This window comes from Thermobia domestica, chromosome 13, assembly GCF_964235325.1.
Source record: "Thermobia domestica chromosome 13, izTheDome1.hap1.1, whole genome shotgun sequence".
Taxonomy (NCBI): Eukaryota; Metazoa; Arthropoda; class Insecta; order Zygentoma; family Lepismatidae; genus Thermobia; species Thermobia domestica.
The window spans coordinates 85,811,887-85,828,936 of record NC_137466.1 but is presented as its reverse complement, the minus strand read 5'-3'; the positions used below and the strand labels follow the sequence as shown (position 1 = coordinate 85,828,936).

Sequence of the window (17,050 nt, the reverse complement as noted above, 5' to 3'; positions counted from 1 at the left end):
CTTGCCACACTGCCATTGCTGTTTGTATATTACGCACACTTCCGGAAACAATCCATTTTCAGGTAGTCATAGACAGTACTTTGAGCCACACCAGAATCCCCTGACATTCCGACCTGGAATCCCAGATCACTCACGTAACGCAAGAAAACCAAGGGCACCGATTTCTCTGTAAATTTGGGGGGGGGGGCATTCAGATGCAGAAGGTATATATATCAGGATTTTAAGACAAATTGCACTCTAATTATGCCAAATATTGTATATTCATAAATACAATAGGGGGCCCACATGAGGGGCCCCTTGAAGAAAACCCGCATCTTTTCATCATTACGTAGTCCACCACCCCGAATTTCGGTTGATTCTCCTTAAAAAATGTTGTGCTAATCACTACATTTTCTTTCATAAACTTATAATGCTTTTTGTAATCTCCATTTCCAACATTTCTATGCAGTTTATAAGTTTTTCTACGTAGTAAAACAATCATATACTCTGCCATATTTCGCACGGAGTCACCTATTTAGCTTGCTCCACAAATTTGGAGAAGTTACTAGCATCCAGTGGCGTAGCAGCTGCCCCCGCAACCCCCGCAGTGCGGGGGGGCCCCGATGTATAGGGGCCCCGAAGTCTTGCGATGAATAAAGTTTTAAAGAAGTAGAACTTCCACCTTACTTGTGTCGGCTTTACAAGTGGGGCCCCTTCTCTATACTTTGCGGGGGGGCCCTCAAAAGTGTGCTACGCCACTGCTAGCATCACAGAGGAGTCTTTGATTTTTATTGATATCAAACGTGGAGTAGTTACTCGGCTCGAGAATAGAGGTGTGGTTACTTCAAAAGGGCGGGGCTTCTCCGAGGTCAGCCGAGACGACTAGTGCTCAGTTCTCTTTTTATTGATACCAATGCGAGTAACTACTTCAAAATTGGGCGTAATGAGTAACTTCTCCGTTTTATTGATATCATCCATTATAATTTAACATATATAGTTTTTTTAAGCTTCTTTTCTTCCGGTGAAAAAAAAATCGCTTAATTACACTATACATAGACTTACATTCTTACAAACATAATAGCAGAATTTTATTACCAAACTGAACTGTTACACAAACTCATTTTTGCAATTTCACCGGAAAAGGCCTAAGAATACACCTTGCAACTAGCAAGCATAATTTTACATAGTTTTCTCTATTAAGAACGTGGGTGAAACAGACTTAAGTCTGCACTCTTCAATTTTTAACACCTACTGTTAGGTGAAGTGGAAGTGGAAGTGGAAATGGAAATGGATTCCGGAATCTTTCACACAGCAATAAATATATATCTTAGAAATTTTATTGATCTATGTAAAACTTAATTATCGTTTGGATTAAAGTTATCATATTATTAGAGCAGAGCAAGTTCATATTAGTATATGAGTAATGATTATAAATACGGTGTTTCATACAAAACAAATAATTTTCTAATACCACAACACGCTATAAAAGTGAATAAAGTACTTTGAGTATATTAAAGTGAAGTAGAGTAGGATAGCATATAGTACTTGGTAAAGTAAAGTAGGCATTTATTCCGAAGTTGGGCGTCCGCTTCTGCCACTTTGGTAAGGGTTCGGCTCTTGGGTCTAGCCTAGAAGGAGCTGAGCTATTGGAACGAAACTTGCAGGATTAATAGCCCATTCGGCAGCAGTTTTTTCGCTGTTATCTCCTTTCCACACTTTCTGCAATTTGTTACTACGTTCATTAATCCGTGCTCTTCACAAACTTTTAAAAGATTTTGCTCGTTATCAATGTATTGCTTCACAAATGTTAAATCTGTTAGTTCATTGCCCTTGTACATTCGCCATGTTGATAACATAAATGCTCGTTTCCCTCCCACAATGCAACTGTTCGGTTACCTTGCGCCAAGTAGTTCCCTCCGCTCGCCGTATAGTCCCATGTTTGTAACCGCTTATATATAACAAATAAAGAGATTTTTCGAGACTTATATATTATCAAGCACACAAACGATCAAATTATCCATATCTTTCCTGTAAATTTTAAAAATTTTGCTGGAAACGGACGCCCAACTTTGGAATTTAACCCGTAAAGTATCGTATAAAGTCCAGTGGCCAAGGTTTTATTTCATGATTACTGATTAGTACTTTGTATTTTCTAAGGTACCCTACACCGTAAGTAGAAATTGGTTTCTTTCATATTGATCTTTCTTTCTTAAGTATCACCATTTGAACAATATTTGGGTAAACTTTACAATGCCCGCTTCAGCTGATATCCTTACACAGACACAGAAATTACATTAAATTAATTTTAAGAATATTGGTTCAAACTTCCCTATCTCTAAACTAACCCGACGCTACTCCTACCCTACTATGCTTACTAAACCTTTTTAAAACAATCGTACCTATCAATGCACAGCTGAGTTTAATTAGCACCCATATTATCAAGCACTCCAAAAATATTATTGTCGACTTAGGATTCAAAGTTAAAGGAACACAATATTGAAATAAATTAAAGACATTGTTTGAGGTGATATTTCACTCCAAAACTCAGCTTTTGTAACAAATACAGCTTATGAGAAACTTATTTCTTTCGTGACGAGAGAAACTAACAAAACTGTAGGAACTCTCTTCTAGTAAATCGATAAATATACAATTAGTACCTCCACCTTAATTATAGTAAGAAAAACAGATTTGGTGCTTGTTTGCAAAAAGATATTTGTGCTTTGACGAGCCAAAACGCTTGAATGTAAGATACATTAGTAATGTATTATAGTTAAAGCAATGTTGCTGTTCATTTTAAAATAATTTTGTTACATACAAATGACATTTTTAGGAGTTAAAATTTTGAAATTGTCATCATCACTCAAATCAATTTTGTAGACTAAAATCATTCCTGATACGATAGTAAGGTCATCACTTAAGAAAGGTTTTCACGATCTTGGGTATTTCTTCGTTTATGTTGAAGAGTGTTTTAAAAATTGTTATAACTTGTTTCATTCGGATTACTGAACATAAAAACATGAGAACTTTTTGATACTCAGAAAATATTCCATAAAAATAATCAGTCGTTTCCTTTCAATATAGCAAAACAGCGATGAGGGGAGAGGAGAATTTTCATATCGCACTTTCAGTGCAGTCAGAATTTCGTTCTCAAAAGAACGAATTTTATTTATAATCACTTACGTCAATTGGTAGGAAATCCAATATTGACATTTTTTTCTAACGTGTCAGGGAAAGTTAACTTTATTGTAGTATATTATAAATATTAGGTAAATTGTAATGAGAATAACTGTAAATAATGGACCCGAACGGTTTAAAGCACTATTCTGCTTATCGCAAGAGTTGTCTGTCGCGGGTTCGAAAACCTCTCAGGATATAGATGTTATATATATTGTCATTTCGCCATCTATTTCATGTCATCATCCATTCGCTGTGTCTCTTTTAGTATACAGGGCAAAATAGTGCAACATAAAATTCAAAACTACAATATTAACAATGAAAATGCAGTTCTTTATATGGAATATATTTACTTCAATGGTCCAAAATTTGGTTTAAAAAGTGCAAATTTCAAATATAAATCTTTATATAAATATCATCAAAACTAATCACATCATATATAAGAACTCAAAGTTCACATATGTATTAAAAATAAAAGTATTCTCTAAAACATGTTCCAGAAGACAATGTTATTAAAGTCACAAGTCAATAAAACTTTAATAATATTGAACTTTTTTTTTTTTTTTTTTTTTTTTTTTTTTTTAGTGAGGCTGCATCTCTAGTCACTGTAGTGAGCGCGATAGCTCGCGAAGCCTGGGTTCTACGCAAATCATAGCAAATCATAGAACTGCTTTCCCTCACGAATGATGCATCGGAAGAATTCGAGACGACTCAGGGAGCTGCCTTCCGAAAGAACACTTAGAGAAAAAGTGAAACAGTGGAAGCGCACTAACAATGTTGCCAAACTTAGAAAACATAGCAAACGAAGGAAAAAAAAAAACACAGAGGACTATAACACAAACACCAACATATATTCGAATTAACTAGTAACAATAATAAGAGTGAAAATATAAAATAACGACCACAAAAATAACAACAGAAGGAAACTTAGCTTCAATCCGGCAACATTGTACCCTCAGGAGATGTTCTCCGTATATTGCGAGAAACAACACTGGCAAATTTCATGAGTGGGGTTTGACGACGGAGACACCCTTGGCGTTCTATTGGGTGGTGAAATGGGTAAATCTAGGTCAATTTTCACGAGTCCTCGCTATCACTATAAGTAAATACTTGTATGTAGGAAATCACTGAACAGAACCGATTGGTAGTAGCCGTGATTGGTCAGTTTGATGTTGCACATCCCTTTATTTCCTATTCAACAGTAACTCATTCAATTCAATCAATCCTAGATTCAATAGCTTTCGCCTAACAAGACTGCAAAGAAGCGAAAGTAATGTGATGCCACAAACGTTCGGTGTTTGTTACTTAATCATAGGAATAAAATGCTGCAAGTGAGAAAAAAAAGTTTTAAAAAATGCTAAAAAAATGTGATAAAATTGAGAAAAGGGCGAAGATATGCTTGCATTGAAAGAAGTGCCAAAAATGCAGCAAAAACATAATTAAGAATGTTTATTTACCGTTTTCTTTGCAATACAAGTGAATTTGGGCATTTTAAGCAAAAAAGAAAAAAGAAAAGAAAGAAAAAAAAGAAAGAAAGAATTGAGGTTCAGCATCTACAATTCCTAGCTTTAATTCACAGCTACACACATACATACAAACACAAAAGTAAAAGTTCTGTGCACCGAACCCCAGGATATGAATTCAATGTATTTTGTTACGCCAAATCCAAATTTGGAAACCCCAGGACGATTGATCGTGTGAATTTTGCTTTATGGGCGAACAACTTAACCGATTTTGGATATGGATAACACACGTTTTGCGCCCATAAAATAAAATTGACACGATCAATCATCCTGGAATTTCGAAATTTCGATTTGGCGTAACAAAATACATCGAATCTATATCCTGGGGTCCGCAATACAGAACTTGTTTTTTGTGTGTATATGGCTGTCTTATGTGCATCCTCCCTATCCAAAATCGCTCAAGTTTTTCGTCCATTAAAAAAAATGACACGATTGATCGTCCTAGGGTTTCAAAATTTGGATTCGGCGTAACAAAATACGTTGAATCCATTCTCTAGAGCACGATGCACAGAACTTTTATTTGTGTGTATGTGTAGCTATTATCAGTATCTCCTCAGACATAGAATAAATGCGTGTGTTTTCTTTCCACAACACATACATATGGTTTGAATATTCAATCTTTTTCGATGTAGCCTATTCGAAATTTAGAACGACTAATTATTGTGAAAATTATATAAAAGATGATATTTGCAGACGAAACGGCTTTTCTTTGTTTGTTTGTTTCTTGAAATCACTGTTATGAATTAATGTTACCTTTTGGTCTTGAAAGTACAGTAGCCTACAATAGTGTACGGTATTTACGTATTGAGAAACTTCATAATAGAATATTTGTTCTCACATTCACTTATTGATCTATAACTTTTTTTCTTAAAAAAAATAATAATATTTTACTTGTTTATTAATTCCGGCAGGAGTTGTGTAAGAAGATGAAGCCTCGACGTATTTCTCTTAGAAGATGGACATTATTGGTCATTTTTATTTATTTAGTTTCACATCTTACACTTAGTTTTTACCTGTATGACCCGTACGAAAATGATGCAGCACATAATTTGAAACAGGTATGTATTTAATGTTATATATCTATATCTATCAATATATATATATATATGTATATATATATATATATACTTAAAAAAGGCTATTTGTCGTTCAGAAACAAAAATTTTATTGTGTTTGTAATTTTAAAATGGTAGAGCAAAACGTTAGGGAAGAACAAACAAACATGTCTTTTGTTATTGATTAAAAAAAAGTACGTTTACTAAATTTTTAATCTCGAACTGATGTAAAATAGATTTGTTCTATTTTTTCTTATAGTTCTTGTTCTAAATAGGAATTTCTGAATTCTTTTCGCGAAAATTTGATTAAAGAGTCCAAGCCCCAACTAGTAGTTAATACCTCGGAGAACCAAAAATATGGGCACGAAAATACTCCATATGTATATTATACAATTTTAAAACTACATTTGTAACAAGTTTGCTCAATATTTGATGAGTTCTGTAGTCCGTGTACGATATGTAATTCTTTATGATTTTTTAAAAGCAAAATGAAATAGAGCGCGATAAATTGTAGTTAGAAACGAAATTAGAGAATGCTACAGAAATGTTATTCTAGCTAGAGAATGCAATTAGAAATGACTGTTATACGATCATGTTATGATCAATGTGGTAATGATGTATCGCTCAATTATAAATACAGGTTTTTCTAAAGTTTTGATTGGAATTCAGTGTGTAATAACTTGAAAACGGCTAATTGTATTTGAATGAAACGGGCTACAGTTCGAAACAAATAGCAATGTCACGTGTATACCATGGGAAAGAATTTGGATTGTATGGAATGATATTTTTTCAATTAATATGAAACCGGAAGTAACACTAGATTTCTATCGCTTCCAGTTTTGGTACAGAGATCAAAGTGGAGATGGAATACATAGTTGAGACGCTTAATTGATTTCAGGAAACCACTTCTCTCTTTCTATTACGATTTTTAATCTATGGTAATCAACCTTCAAACCGGAAGTACTTCGTTTTTGCTACTTCCGATTTGAACATACTGGTATGTTAAGGGAGAATGTGGTACCCATTGTTAAAACGCTAAATCGATATCAAAAAACAGCTTGTTGTTATCTCTTATCGTGTTTGCTGATGTAGATCAATATTTAAATTAAAAGTTTCCGGGGGCCGCGGTGATTCAGTGGTAGAGCGTTTACCTCTGGTGTTTGGGGTAGCGGGTTCGATCCCAGCTTCCACCAAGTGAACTTTGTGGTGGAGAAACACCGTGTGAATGGGTTTCCTCGGGGGTTCTCCCGTTTCCTCCCACTTTCTTCATTCCACCATTCATTCATTTCTCATCACCGTCTATCTTAGCTTAGCCGGCATAATCGTGGGACGTAAAATTCAAAAATTTCATTTATATAGATAGATAAATTGATAGATATGAACTTGAGACTGCAAAGTATTTGAAGATAGAAACATTGAATGAAAAAAATGTTCGAAATAAAGTTATTATTTTGTATCAACTATGCTAACCGTATTGTCACAAGAGAGTTTATATGTTAATTATTTGAATATCAAGTACGTATATTTCGATTACATGCATAATAAGTTATTTAGCAAATAGTGGATTACACTAACTATGCTGACAACTTTCAGTCTATTGATTTATCTTTCTAATGTCAATTTAGCAAAATTAGTTTGAATTTCGCAATGATGTGTTGAAAACTCCAACTTCAACTGAGAGATTGTTGTTAATTTGATGATACAAATGCATTACTTCTTTCAAATCTTTTTTTTTTTTTTTTTTTTAATGCACGATTTAAGCCATTTATTTAGGTACCAGTACTTTGTGAATGTGAACAAGAAAAAAAATATATATATCCATAAAACTTTTTCTGTTAGTCAACGATTATGCTTCCTTCTTTCGTGTGTCTGCTAGAATCCATGGCTACTAGAATCACGATGTAAACAAGAATTAAATTGCTGGCAATTAAAACCTTGCGCTCTTATTGGGGCATAGAATAGTATGACTAGTCAGTTTTCCTTTATTATTATTATTATTATTATTATTATTATTATTATTATTATTATTATTATTATTATTATTATTATTATTATTATTATTATTATTATTATTAACTAACAAACTCTATGGCCTATGAAACCCGGAGGTTCAATGCCGCGTTCACAAAAGCTCTCTACTGACTTCTATTTTTAGCCAATTGGATTCAGTTTCTACATTGTATTCCTATCTCTGCGAGATCCATCTTAATATTTTTCTTCCTCTGCGCCTAGGTCTTTCTAATGGTCGTTTTCCGATTGGTCTTCCAGTCAAGACTTTGAAAGCATTTCTACTTTCTTCCATTCTAGTTACATGACCTGTCCACCTAAGCCTCCTAGACTTGACGACCCTAACAATGTTGGGTAAATCGCATAAATTATGTAGTTTCTCGTTATGAAGTTTCCACCATTCCCCATTCCCGTTCCTCTTAGGTCCGAATATTCGTCTCAGGATCATGTTCTCAAATACTTTCAGTCTATGTTCTTCCCTCAGAGTAAGCGACCATGTTTCGCAACCATACGGAACAACAGGTATGATTATCTCTTTATATATTTTAAGCTTCAAATTCATCGACAGAATTCGCGACGACAAGAGATTTTGAACCGAATATTAACACGAATTCCCTGCTTTTAGTCGAAATTTAATTTCTTCGTAAATATGATTTTCGTGTGTTAATATTGATAATAAATATTTGAAAGTATCCACTTTATCAAAAGTATTATTTAATATTTTAACGCATCCATAATTTGCCGTATTGCGGTCCCGACGCACTTCCATGTATTTAGTTTTCTCTGCATTTACTTCTAAACCTATATCCCTGCAACCGTTTAATAAGATCACTGCATTTCTTTCTATTGTTCTCCTATCATCCCCTATTAAATTTACATCATCAACATATGCCATAACTGGTGAATACCGTTCAACTCTAGGCCCTGGTTGCTATCTTTGATTTTTCTTATAGCGTATTCCAGCACAAAATTAAATAATAATGTCGACAATGCATCTCCTTGTTTCAGACCATTTTCAACGTGAAAGCTCGTGGACAACAATTTTCCTACCCGGACTTTACTTTGGGATTCATTTAAACATATCTTAATTAATCTAATTAGCTTTCTCGGTATTCCAATTTCTGTAAGAACGTTGTATAATGTTTCTCTCCAAACCTAGTCGTACGCCTTTTTAAAATCAATAAATAGTTGATGTACTGGGGTATTGTATTCCCGCTTTTTTTCGAGTATTTGGCGAATGGTAAATATTTGGTCGATGATCGATTTCGTCTAAATCCGCACTGATAATCTTCAATAATTTCATCTGCGTATGGGGTCAATCTTGCTAATAGAATATTTGAAAGGATTTTATAGGATGTTGACAGAAGGGAAATGCCTCGATAATTATTACAGTCAGTTTTATCGCCTTTCTTGTGAATTGGAACAATGATTGATTCTTTCCCTTCTTGTGGCAATTCTTCCTTGTTCCAGATAAGGAGAATGAGTTTGTGTATCTTGATCCACAATTTTTCGCCTCTAGCTAAAATTAACTCAGCCGGAATTTCAATTACACCCGGAGATTTGCGCTTCTTTAATTTCTTTATAGCAGTTTCTACTTCTATTCGGTTGGATTCTAGAATATACGGTTCTGCGGTGTGTATCTCCTTTTCTCTACGGACATTAGTTTTTGGCTGCGTGTTCAGCAAATCCTCAAATAAATCTATCCATATATTTAAGATGCTATCCGTATCAGTGAGAAGATAGCTGTTCCGTAGTCAGCTTTCTTTAATATATAAGCACGAGGTTGATAGCCTTTCTTAAATTCGCTGATCCCCTTATACATGTTCCGAATATTTTAATTTTTACTATTATCTTCAAGTTCCTTAATTTAGTTTTCAAAAAATCGCGTTTCTTTGTTCTAAAAGTTTTGGGAGCTTCCCGCCTGATATCTGCGAAATTTTGTGTAGTTATTTCATTCGCATATTGTAGCAGCGTAATTTTATATTATTATTATTATTATTATTATTATTATTATTATTATTATTATTATTATTATTATTATTATTATTATTATTATTATTACAGTAGTCAGTTCTTCCGTTTGTCGGTACTAATGGTTGAATGAAAATTGTATCATGTAACAAATAATTGATGAGACTGAAGTTTAGACTTCGAAATGTGCACAGGAATAATAATAATAATAATAATAATAATAATAATAATAATAAGAAGAAGAAGAAGAAGAAGAAGAAGGAGGAGGAGGAGGAGGAGGAGAAGAAGAAGGAGAAGAGTAATTCTATGTTATTTATCAGCAAAATGCGTATATGATACAAAAGTTTACCACATTCAAACATTTTTTATCCTTCAAAAGATATTATATTCAATGTAGCTCATTCACTTTTTAAACAGATTTTAAACTTTTTTCTGGAAAACCTTCATATGTCATATTTTCCATACGATACTTCTAAATCTATTTTTAACCGTCAAGTTCGATTTATTGTGCATATTTTGAAAAGAATATGGCAATTTACATTTCAAGCTGATATTAATTTAAATGTAAAACGTCATACTTAGAATAAAATTGCAGAAATGAATAAGGTAAATTTATGAATAGTTAACGTTCCCTTCTGTTATACTGTGGCGAAACATCTTGTCTTATAATTTATGTTTTCAGTTTTAATTTTTACCAACATTTTCAATAATGATACCCGTACATGACACCTATTCTAGAAGAGTAATCACATTAGATATGGTATATGACTGAACGTTACAAGCCGCCCTAGAACTTCGTGACGCACATTTTGGAAACTTTTAGCACAATTCTTGTAAACATATTGATTGACAGCTATTCTTTTAAGTTTCGCTCTTCGTCGTATTGATGTTAGCATCTTGATCCACATTCTATGCAAAATTTTCAACACAGACTACCAGGAACTTCATTTATTAATATATAATACTTGATGCACTGGAGAGTTGATTATATCAACATATTTACACCCATCCCTACTCCAAATTCACAAAAGCAATATTTGTGAGTGTTTGTGTAATTTAGTTTTATTAATCTTGTGTTATTATAAGTGATTTTAGAATTTGTTGTGCTTTTATCAAATTTGGCTCAGTATAAAGGTAAACACTCCTTGATGTATATAGCATATAATACAATATATAAAATACCTCTTAAATCATTGTACGTGGGCTTTTTTATCTAGACTTCTAATTTGCTTAATTTATTTACAGAAACAATGGGAATCGGTGGAAAGTTATGTAACTTATTTGAAATTAAGAATTAGAAATAATAGTGAAACTCTCAAGAAAACATACGAGCTGGTCGAGACGAATTTTTACATGGATCAACATCAGAAATGGACTAAGGAGTCTTGTCACTCACCGATGAAACATGGAAATACATCTGATATAAACGTAAGTTGTTTAGTTTGACTAGAATACCATTTCTTCACTCTGATTTTTCCCACTTATTTTGATTTGTATGCATTCACAACTTTCTTTGCTTGTGTATGTACGGTTGTCAGTAAAAATCTGTACCTTATCCTTACATAAATAACCTTGAGAATAATTGAGTAAGTTGAACAAGATTTCCAATAAGCTACAGATAACTACTTTAGGAACTAAACTGACATATGATTACAAATATTAACTTAAACTTTTGTATACATCAATAAATGTATTTAATTGATGGAATTTTCAATGGGAATTTCTATTGTCAACAGTGATAGTCTTTTCTCCAAACTTATACTTCTGTATTAATCATACCTCGTGGCTCCTACTATATTCTTGAAAACTTCCCAGTATAGACAAAAGTATCGATAACATTTTTAAAGATATAAACAGAATTACCTCGATGGATTGTTTGTAAGAAATATAAAATATTTAAATATCTGGATGTGCAAAATATCATTGCAGATTTTACTTGAACGTTAGAAATAATGAGTGGGAGTGAATGGGAGTGAAAAGTGTTAAAAGTTAGTATATAGATTGAGTAAACAAAAGAAGGACGTAATTAAGTTTAGAACGATCTTTTAAAAATGAAGAGCGTAACTATGTGATTGTTTATATGTGTAATTGAGTTGTTGTGGTTTAATGTAAGGCCAAGGATGGCTTACATTACTAGGATTTTTAGAGGAATACAGGAAGGTTCCTGTTTAATTATAGTCGCTTGTGATGGTGGTCTAAGGCACATAAAGATTGACGGTAAAAAAGATAGTAGTATCGACATTTATTAATAATTACTAGTAGCTTTGGAAATTTGAATAAAAGTAAATACCTTTGCATAAATTGATTTTGCACTACCTAACAGACGTAAACATGGTTTGAGAATAATTTCATAGTTTTGAAGTTGCTGAATAATTAATTTCAAATGTATTCTTGTCAAGTGGCTTATGTCTTGGAACTGGAGTTTTCGTTTTAATGATAAGAGCAGAAAGTTGCGGGAAACAAATAAATCTTACAAATACGTTTGAAACATTCTAGGAATAGGCTTTAGCTGTATTTCAATCGCAAAATAACGCGAATATGGGCGATTTGTCATAATAGTACATGAATAAAACTGCGAAATATCGTATCATTATTCTGTTAATAATGTAGTGTTCCGAGAGCTGAAATATGTAAGGGAGTGGAGAAAATTCATATCAAGAGCTATTGAAATCCTATGTTTCTCTAAAAGACACTGCGAAGAGATCATTTAAGAAAAAGAAAACTGAACCTCGTGGAAATTTTGTGTGCATTTGAAATTGGACCCAAAGAGTTTACTGCTTATGCTATTCATGCAATATTATAGCTTATTTCAAACGAAGACTGGAAAATTTTTCTCTTCTCGGAGTACGATGGTGTGGTGACAGTGAGAAGGCAAAATCTCTCAGAACAAAATGTGGAAGTACTTTTAATTTTGTTCTTTGAGAAGTGAGGACAAGATGGGAAATGAGCGTTCAGTATGAAATGAAGTGTGTAAAACTATGTTCATCTGAAGTGTTTATTTTAGCTTTTTATAAAGTGCGATTTGTGCTTGGGGAAGGATATACAATATTTTTCTGTTGGTCCATTCCCGTTGTGCCTACTTCCCGTTCTGCCTACAGACCCTCCAGCACTTTAAAGAAAATATTTTTAATTATCTTATCTCTAGGCAGAACGGTAATTCCCGTTGTGCCTACTTCCCGTTGTGCCTACTCTTTCGAGACGGGGAATTATGTGCAGGGAGGAATTTTTGTAGGGAATATTTCTTTAGTATTTCTAAAAGCTTCTGTAAAAACAACCACCACCTCTACAAGTTTCATCATACATGGAAAATTGGTTGACTCAGTTGCAAGAATGTTAGACATTGTATGTGAAACAAACATTAAAAAAAAAAAAAAAAAAAAAAAGATCTAATATCAAGCAATTTCAGAACAAAATTTTATTTGGGTTTCCAGTAGTTTACCTCCAGCATGCTAAGACTTGCAGTACTAAAAAATGCCACAGTTCACATCCCCAAGACATGTCTGGCCAACTATTAAACAAACAACGCAAGAGGATGCATAAGGCGGCCTTTAAAAAGAGTGTTTGTCTCCATCATATCTCTTTCCTCGAATTGATTGATTCAGTTGCCAGTAACCCGTTTGACATTGTATCTGAAACGAACACGAAACAGACTTACTTCGGGCTAATATCAATTCATTTCACAACCGAATTTTAATCGGTTTTCCAGTAGTTTATCTCCAGCATACTAAGGCTTGCAGTACTAAAAAGTGCCACAATTCACATCCTCAAGACATGTTCGGCCATACATTAAACAAACAATGCAAGAGGATGCATAAGGCGGCCCTTTTGAAAAAAAGAGCCTTTGTCTTTTACATCACTGCTCCTTCTTTGGCATTACCTTAACAGGTAATTTGTCTTCTAACACGATTCTATACTACATGCAATGTTACATATACTTATATTGTCAATGTAAATACTACATATCGTCAATGTTAATACCATATATCGTTAATATAGCCAATATATTTAAAACATCTCACCATCACTGTTCTAAATGCAAACAGTATGCAACTGCATCTGTGTAAGCCACCAAGTCTATTACATGTGATTCCAGACGTGCCTTCAATGATTTTATTTTTTGTTCAATTCGCTTATATTTCAGCTTTGGTTCCTTCGGCTTTTTTCCTACCTCCAACATCAGCATACAAGCTTCATTCTCACTCTGTTCTTGCTGCAACAGCTGTACAAATGTAAAAATATTTGGATGTTCTCTTGTCAGTTTTCTGTTTAATTTAGAGTGCCAGCCCTCTACAACATTATTTGTTCTTCCCTCAACATTATCATATTGGTTCCATATATCTCTGGAAAAGAGAGAAACATTAATTACATAAAACAAATCAAAGCTTGACAATAGACATTCAACAACGATTGGAAGTTGCATGTTAACGTCTGTCGTAGATAACGTTAAGGATAACGTCTGTTGTTTGTTGTTAGTAACACGGTAAATTTATAAGTATTCAGTTTTGTAATCATTACACTAGTATAGAGTTAATTTCAGATCTCTGGTATGAGCAGATTAAAATTTCGTATTGGCATGCAGATCTCAGAAATGATTTTTTATGGAATGAGAATAATAATTACGCTTACCACACTCCATTAAAGACACTATGCACCATTTCATATCCAGACACTTCTGAGCTCACAATTGTAGAACACATAGGCAATACAACAATGACAAACGAAACTAATGGAAAAACATAAAGGACTAAAATGACCGAATGAGTAGGCCTATATATGAAATACTAATCACTGCTAACGTAGATTTCGTTTCCCAAACGAAAACCACATATATTTGAAAAAAAAATCAAACGAAAAACAGATAGTGAAATAGCGTAGAAAATAAGGTAACTACTATATCGTACTTACTTTGTGAAAATGGCGTCTGCATCGTCCAGCCATGTTTCGACTAAATAGTCATGAAACTTCTCTGCGTTTTGTACTTCCGGGGCATTTTCCTGGAGATGCAGGAACATGTCACCCACTTGCTCCACTGGCACAAGTGGTAGTGCAGCAGCACGTCTTATCCACTTCCTGACCTCTTTGTCTTCTTCATAAAAAGTGGACAACCCCAATGACTGAACTTTCCTCCATAAACATTGGGTGTAATGGAAGAAACACCCACGAATGGCTGCATCCGGAAAAACACCAGTAACGGCATTGATTACCGCTCTTTCAAAGTCTATAATCACTGTAGTAGGATTAAAGGAAAGACCATTTGCAGAAGCCGCATCTTTAATGAGAAGCAGCATCCTACGATAGTCTTCCTCTTTCTTAGAAGGCAATAAACAAAATAGAAACGGAAAAGTCTGCCCCAAATATGTCCCATGTATGGTGTACAGCTGCTGATATATACGGGGAGCTGCTTTAAAAGTACCATCCATCCAAACTGTCTTTGTGGTTGAAAGCCTCCGTAAATTTCCGGTTGTCCCAAAGACCTGCAGAATATAATATTAATATTTAGCTCCCCTAATATATTGATAATTATTAGTGTATTAGCTAATTAACATATTAACAAACTTATTAAATTCAAACAAAATATATATTTAATATTGAATTTTCAGACATGCTGCAAGCTTGAAGTGTGATGACCAGCATACTTAATTCTAGCTAAAAATTTAAGGATGCATACTTGAATGTTAAAGTTATCTAAAGCTCGTGCCCAGAATATAATACAATTGAAATCCCTTATTTGAATCAGTTAATTGTATTAGTACACCTCTGGCTCCAAAACTAAACTTTGAGGATCCTATTAAGTAAATTCAAACTAGATGATATTAATTAATGTCTGTAAACTTAACACTGCTAACATTAAGTACTTTACGAAAGTTATTGTAATTAAAATTGAATAATAATAAATTCAGTTACCAATAATCGATCAGAATCAACACCATCATCAATTAAGAGAAATTCCTCTCCTGTTAATGTCTGTCTCCACCTGCCCTCTAACCTAATACAATTTCTTGTTGTGGGAAGTTCAGGCCTTTCTGCGCTTCTACAGTTATACAGGGTATGTTTAATTCCCTCAAATGTTGGCAAAGCGGCTGCAACCTCTTCCTGTATCCCTTCCTTTGCAATCACTTCTCTGAAGATAGAAACAAATGAAATAAATAAAAAAAAATACATGAATAGTTTCGTTAAAATTTACCTGCAAAATACATTCATCTGACTAGTGCAATAAGCTTGAAGTCAAAACTTGTAAACTGAGATTATTTGTACTGCTAACTTGAACTTGTATCACACGACTAGCGAGATACTAGGCCACTACCTTCAAGAAACTGACTTCAGTTTACCCAGATCAACTATTTGGTGTCTCTTAACGTAATGTTAAAAAACGAAAGAAAAAAGTAGTTAATTTTTAACTAGAAGATAGAACTAACCAATAAAATAACTACTCATTTAAAAAGAAAATTTAGTCTTACCTGTAAACTTTTGGAACTGCATCTACAGGATTCTCGGACACTTTACACTTCATCCTGTCTATTAAGCATCTTGCTTCAATTTTGCTCCTTTCTGTTTCATGAGAGTGTACTCCACTCTTTGATAAAACATCGTCACCCAAAACAACAACTGTCGCTTTGCACCCACGTGTACATTTCCAATATGTCTTTTCTTTACTACGTCTATTAATCCGGTATAAGAACCCTTCGTACGCGAGCACTTTCCCCCCGTATTTCGAACTGACAAATTCTGCCATTCTGTGCTGCTTACTATTCCTATTGATACTTATAAAGTGACAGATTAAAAATTTGAATTGAATTTTATACAGATTACTGTCTCGATCTCAGAACTTTCACTTTTCGAAGCCGTCAGGTGTTCTGAACGCTGATTGGCTACCGGTGAACACAGTAGCCAATCACCTTCAAGAGTACCAAACTGAAACAAAATCTTATAAATCCCTTTCCCTCCCCGATTATCTGACCTTTTGATTTGAGTTGAAACTCTACAAAAACATTCAATTATGATATTTGTATTTTGTATTCCTGCTATTTACATTGACAATATAAATATGAAAATAGAAGTATGTATGATATTATGGCATATAGTATAGAATCACGTATAGAAGACAAATCAGCTGATAAGGTGATGCCGAAAAAGTAATTTTAATGTAGGAGACTAAGACCCTTTCTTAAGGGCCCCCTTATGCATCCTGTTGCATTAGCCCTATTTGTTTAATATATGGCCATCAAACATGTCTTAAGGATGTGAACTGTGGCACATTTTACGTACTATGAGTCGTAGCACGTTGGAGATGAAATACTGGAAAACCGAATAATTTTTTTTTGTGAAATGACTTGATATTAG

At 33.8% G+C, this 17,050-nt stretch overlaps 1 protein-coding gene across 3 annotated transcripts in view; it reads left to right on the top strand.

The window, feature by feature from the left end:
* Positions 1-17,050, top strand: part of LOC145668287 (alpha-mannosidase 2-like) — a 171,786-nt gene that overhangs the window by 67,958 nt on the left and 86,778 nt on the right. For 2 of the 3 annotated variants that reach the window (XM_081736010.1, XM_081736011.1), the window contains exons 2-3: positions 5,588-5,734; positions 10,955-11,137. In XM_081736010.1, the coding sequence (XP_081592136.1) occupies positions 5,603-5,734; positions 10,955-11,137 (315 nt within the window). In that variant the 5' untranslated portion in view covers positions 5,588-5,602. Of the gene's footprint in view, positions 1-1,247; positions 1,468-5,587; positions 5,735-10,954; positions 11,138-17,050 lie in introns of those variants that run through there. The other variant, XM_081736009.1, reaches the window with a different exon arrangement.